Source organism: Pteronotus mesoamericanus, unplaced genomic scaffold, assembly GCF_021234165.1.
Source record: "Pteronotus mesoamericanus isolate MK-2021 breed Mesoamerican mustached bat unplaced genomic scaffold, CSHL_Meso_final contig_78, whole genome shotgun sequence".
Taxonomy (NCBI): Eukaryota; Metazoa; Chordata; class Mammalia; order Chiroptera; family Mormoopidae; genus Pteronotus; species Pteronotus mesoamericanus.
In genome coordinates, this window is record NW_026555258.1 from 20495933 (window position 1) to 20502307 (window position 6375).

General features: G+C 39.9%; 1 protein-coding gene across 2 annotated transcripts in view; it reads left to right on the forward strand.

Annotated features, from left to right (window-relative positions):
• Positions 1-5353, forward strand: part of TMEM245 (transmembrane protein 245) — a 77913-nt gene extending 72560 nt beyond the window's left edge. For both annotated transcript variants that reach the window (XM_054584557.1, XM_054584558.1), the window contains one exon: positions 1954-5353. In XM_054584557.1, the coding sequence (XP_054440532.1) occupies positions 1954-1999 (46 nt within the window). In that variant the 3' untranslated portion in view covers positions 2000-5353. The remainder of the gene's footprint in view (positions 1-1953) is intronic.
• The last annotated feature ends 1022 nt before the right edge of the window (positions 5354-6375 follow it).

Sequence of the window (6375 nt, forward strand, 5' to 3'; positions counted from 1 at the left end):
TCCAGGAAGCAGAGTCCCAAACAAGATGGATGCAAAGAGGCCCACTTTAAGACACATCATACTTAAAATGTCAAAGGTTAAAGATAAAGAGAAGATCGTGAAAGCAGCAAGAGAAGTTAGCTCCCTACAAAGGAGTTCCCATAAGACTCTCAGCTGATTTCTCAAAATAAACTTTGGAGGCTAGAAGGGATTGGGAGGAAATATTCATAGTTATGAAAAGCAGGGACCCCACAGTCAAAATTGCTCTACCCAGCAAAGCTATTATTTAGAATCAAAGGGCAGATAAAGAGCTTCCTAGACAAGAAAAAACTAAAGGAGTTCATCACCAAACCATTATTGTATGAAATGTTAAAGGGATTTATTTAAGAAAAACAAGACCAAAACTATGAACAATAAAATGGCAACCCCCCCCCCAACATATCTATCAACAATTGAATCTAAAAAAGCAAACTAAGCAAACAACAAGAACAGAGACAGAATCGTGGATACAGAGAGTGTTTTGATGGTTGCCACATGGAAAGGGGTGTGGGGGAACGGAGGAAGAGGTGAGGGGATTAAGAACTACAGATAGGTAGTTACCGAATAGCCATGGGGATGGAAAGCACGGTAGGGGAAATGGCGTAGCCAGGGAACTTAGACGCGAGAGCCATGGACATGAGCAGTGGTAGGGGTCTGCCTGAAGGAGAGGCAGGGTGCAGAGGGGGCACAGGGGGAAAGTCAAGACAACTATAAGAGCACAATCAATAAAATATAATGAAAATTAAAAAAAAAATTGTTTTGAAAACAAGCTTTTTAAGCTCAGATGTTTTACTGTCTTTCTAATTTGCGATATTGTATAGGAGCAAGGTAACTTCTATCTAAAAGGGTGGTAATGAACTTCTGCTTCATACTTGTACCATTTAAGATGGATCTGGCTTGACATAACCCAAAATAAACTCAAAATGTCCACCGTCAACAGAACTCAAATGACTTAAACGAGCTAGAGGTGTGTTCCTCTCTTGGGTGAAAGCCGCCCATGGGTAGGCAGTGCAGGGCTGGTATAACTGACCCACAGACATCCACGTCAAGCCTCCCTCGATGTTCCGCCAGCCTTGGTGCGAGGTCTTTTCATCTAAGATGGGTGCTTGAGCTGATGATGTTCATTGATAAACTCTGACCTGGCCATGTCGCCGCCAGCACAGATGCTTGGGCATATAAATTATGTAGTAAAGGCAAGCTAGCTACTACTACAGCCCTGAGGTAGGCACCTCGTTGATGCATCGCGGCACCTCGTTGATGCATTGCACCACCTCTATCCAGCCCAGGTATTACCTGCCAGTTAGTAATGTTCACGTAGCTTGCCTGATGTGGGTCACATGCAGTTCAGTACCAGGTAATCTGATGAAAAGACCTAAGCTCATTTCTCTTGCTCTGAACCACATCCCTCGGAGCATGGACTCTGCTGGGTCAGGTTTCCTGTTTTGCAGAAAAACATATCCACTTAGTGTTTGATCTTTGATCTTTTAGAGTTTTCTCTTAACATCGTTACCTACACGTTCCAGCCAGCAAGAAGGGAGGGGGAAGGGAAGAAGATCACCCTCTCTTTCAAGGATACTGCTCAGAAGTCACACGACACTTCCACTTACATCTCTTTCGCCAGCACTGAGTCACATGGTCGCTAGACAAGGGACTCAGCAAAAAAAAAAAAAACTGGAGTTCTTGTTACTAAAGAATGAGAGACAGCTGGTAGACTTTGAAACAGTTTTCAAAATACTAACTTATGAAAATACTAACAATGACTGTCTCACCTCATCAAGGCTCTCAATATCAAAATAAGGTATTCTATGGCAATTACTGGTTAGACGGTGGTTTTCCTTTCTTTCTTTTTTCTTTTTTTAAGTATCCATGGTTTTATTTCTCCCACCCCCTCATTTCCAAAAGCAAAACTAATCAGTTTATCTTTTCTTCTTGTAGGACTTTACAGGACATTTCTGAAGACGTGAAATCTTCGATAGACTGACATGGCTTCTGCTGCAGTGATTTCTCTAGGGAATTCATCCTTGACTGTGCGTTCGGCTCAGCTGTGGCCTTCTGTCCATTCAGTTGTGCCTAGCAAGCAGAGCCCAGGAAAAGAAGCAGAAGCCTCCTGGCCTTCCATACAGAATGCGTGGACAAGAGTGAACTTGCTGTGGGCTGCTTTGCATTTTAAAGCACAGCTTCAGAACTCCAAAATGTGGTTTGCTCACCTCACTGTTGCTGAGATGGCTTGAAAAATCTCAGTTTGTACACTGGTACCATGGCTTGAAATTTTCCTCTTTTGCTTATCTATGTTCTTATTATAATATGTATTTATCAAGTTATTTTTAAGAGCCCTTAAACTTTTCACCTGCTGTTAAAAGGGCAGACAATGTCATTTTTCTCCTGCTTTAAGAAATCTTCATATGCTTTTCAATGACAGTCACTTTTCAATGAAAAGGTCCTTCACTTTTGAGTACGTAGTTGCTTGAGCAGGACAAATGAGTCTTCTTCCCTTCTCCCACAGCGCATGGTCCTCTCTAAGAAAGAACTAATCTTAAGTGTAAGGGCAGAGCGGCTTATTTCAAGTTCAGTTAGTTGTATGTCGCAGCCACAGGAGAGACAGACAGGCTAAAAATCTTTCTCCACTTTCTTTTTCCTCATCCCCCATTACGCTGTTGCCAAAATTCTAAAACTTGGCAGATCACATGGAAGTGAAATACTTATAAGCTGCTATTAATGGTAATAATATGGTAGAATTTAAGTTGTGATTTTTTTTTTCTTTTGAAATGTGTCACGTGAAAAATCTCAGGTGCAGCAGGACTCTGATTTGTTAAATGTACCCCAGTTTCATTATTTGGAATTCTGCCACTGAGTTATTTATAACCTAGAATTTTGTATTTATGTACCATTTTTCCATCGTTAAGCACAGTGCCTTGCACATAAGACTCTCTAGGTGAATGCTTGTTGAATTAAATTGTGACTTTTTAAATATGCCAGATAGTACAATAACCAGCATAGTGCTTTACATTTTACAGAGTCTCTTTGAGTATAATTATTTCATAAAAATATCATATAACCTTTCATATAGCTTTATCTTGTTTTATAACAGTTTCACACAGATGGGGAAGCTGAGGTTCAGGAGAGTAACCAACTCAAAGTCATAAAGTTTAATAAGATTTGACCTCATATCTTCTGATTTCATAAGCTTTCAAACTCTGCTATATGGTAGAGTTTCTTCTAATATCTTACAGTGTTTCTAGTGGAATGAGATAGAATAGGTGTCCTTGGATGTGTCCTATAGTTAATGACAGAGCTGGGACTAGAACCGGACTCTCAGCTTTGTGCCCTTTCATTGTACAAAAGCAATCATCAGGCTCTTTCTCTGTCCCCACGGGAATATGGAGGAGAAATGGTTCTTAAGTATCAGAGATGACCTTTCTGGAAAACAAAAGTAGAAATCATTTTTTCTAAAACACCTTCTCACTAAGAAGCATTGTTAGCGATAATCAGCTTAAACTTACTCTGATATTACTTAAGAAAAACTCCATCTGGAAGAGAGTCTATAATGAAGTCTTTGTTTGTACAGTAGACTACCTGCATGTCTCTTACTTTCACTATGAATCCTTTAACGATTATAATTTGATATAACACCAGGTGTTACATTTGGCCACTAAATAACTCACTATTTTCTTTAGTCTGTTGTTTAATCATTCATTCAGTAAAACCTTTGCTGAGAGTTTGTCAAACTCTAGGTTGCATGCCAGACACTGTGCAGGGTGCTTGCTGGAGGGGACAGCTAATGAGAATGCCTTCCCTCGCATTAAATCTTAGCCAAATCATACGTATTGCTAGAATGAAATTTTGCATTAAAGGTGTTAAAAAGGAAATCAGGTTTGCTTTTGTTAATTGTGTAAAGATAAGTTTATAGCTATAATTAACACATACTCATAAGAGGTACATATTATATACAATGAGTTAGGCTGCATATGTAGATTATGTTCTTCCAAAGTTCTTTGAGCCGTACAAAGTGATGTTGCAAAATCTCAGCTTGAGCTAATGTATGGCTGTCGCTTGTCCTAATTATTTTTATGAATACGAGGCTCTCAGTGCAGGGATCTCTGTTCTCTGAGAGAATAGATTGTGCCAGAATGAGCAGCGATGTCACATCACCCTGAACATCAGGAACAGAGGTGCCCCACAGTGCTGCGCAGGAGCCGTGAAGTGCCCCAGCTCTCCAGCAACTGCAAGGACTGGGAGCCCCCAGAAACAGAAACATGTCCCCTCGGTTATAGTGAGACTTTGCAGAATTTCCACAGGGCATGGAGATCAAGTGGTATGAAAAGGTAGGACTCTCAAGCTCAAGCCTCAAAGAAGACCAGCCCTCAGAGTGTCAGACTTTGACCCAGAAAGAAGGATAAAAGGCATTGATGAAGTAGATGTAGCTTCAGTAAAAACTGAGTACTGAAATCCTATCACAGTGTGTTGCATTTTACTGCTTTATTAAAGATTAGTTCACATTTCCTATTCAGTTGTGAACTGAATGGAGGAGGAGATAAAAGCTCTCCACACAAATGTGGTCCTCTCTTGAAGAGAACAACGCTTGTGATACTCAGCATAAACTCCGTATCATGTAAGTCCTGCTTCAGTTCCAAAATTCTTATCACACTCTTTCTGGAAATGATCTCCATCAGGGAGCTGCCTTAGATACCAGTCTTATTTATGTTTAAATTTGCAAGGAGTCCTACACCCTCTTCCATTAGAGGTGGTTAGCTGGCGGGGTTCCCTTGCTTTCTGAGACAGGTGTAGATCGACTCTGAACAGTGGGAGGGTACCCAAGAATTGTTATGGAGTTCCTGTGTTTAAACAAACTCTGTAGCCCTTGGAAATAGCAGCTGTTTACCAGTTAAAACGGGCTGCTCAAGGGCTTGCAGATAAGGTCCTCTGGCTGACCTTGGTCTTAATGGGAACCTATTGTGAAGCCATCCTGACCCTTCAGGGCTTCCTAGTACTGCTGTTCTCCCTTTCCTCGTACTTAGTGCTTCAGGATGTGTCACTGCTGGGCAAGAAACACTCAAATTCAGGTCATGCTTGTTAGATTAGAGCAAAGTAATTTTAGGTGAGCTATCGCAAGCTTTCAACCTCAGGTTTATAGCAAATACCCCTTCCCATACTCTGGTCCTGACCTCGAGTCTCCTCTAAGGGTCTTGCAAGACCTACAATAGAAATAGTCTCTGACAGCAAACTTCCAAATGCTAGTTAGTTCCAGCTAAGAACAAGTACTTCTGTTTTTATTAATTTTTTGCCTTTGCATGTTTCCCATCAAAATATATTCATTTTATTGAGTACCTGCAAAAAAAAAAAAAAAAAAAAAAAAAAAGAGGCATACTACCTGAAACCATAGCAGCTATTTTTTGATGGACTTGATTAACGATTCTCTTTTTTAAAAAGTGTCAGTCTACTAGCATCATGGACATTCTGTGCTAGAATGGGCCTTATATAATTAATGTGATTTTGTCATTTTCTAGAGAAGAAAACAAATCCATAGGTTCAACTGACTTTTCTAACACACAGAGCCAGTTAGTAACAATTCACAGTAGGAAAAAGGCCCTTTTTTCTCTCAGTTCATTGTCCTACTTCTCTTCCCTTTTCCTTATAATGGAGTAGGTTTTGGAAAAATGTGTTCCTTATAGCAGTAGCCCAAAGGGATGTTATTAGATGGTATAAGAAAATAAAAAGTGTATGGGTGTGGGGAGGAACTCCATGGTTAATTAAAATGGAGAAATGCTTGGTTTGTTTTCCTTCTGTAGGACTTCTAAAAGTTTTTAATGTGCAATTATATATTGTGAATTTATGAGAGGGGACAAAGACTGTGCTTGCTTATTTGAATAAGAGGGGACAAAGACTGTGTTTACTTAGACTTATTTGACCTTAAACTGCACCCCCATCCTCTTGTCTCAGAGCGTCTCAAAGTACTAGTGGTCTTTGGGAAAGATGGCTCTACAGTAAGTTTACAGCTCTTGTAGAACAAGACATCCTTAATGGGAAGTCTGAATGGTAAATCTGTTTCCATAATAACCCTGTGATCGTAATAAACCTCAAAGTATAGTGAGGTACTACAAAGCAAACATATTTGCCCTTCAGAGCTATACATAAAGTATAGAGAGTCTTTCCACCTATGGTGTGTGAAATCAGTATTTGTGTTTAGTTTTACAAGGTTTTCAAGGATCAATTAATGTGCATATACAGTGGTGGTATATTGATATTACATTTTAATAATGCTTTTGTTTGGTACTTTATAGTTTTCAGACTGCTTTCATAACAACCCTGTGAGATAAGCAGGGGTTAAGTATTATCAGATGAAGCACTGGAGGCTCAAAG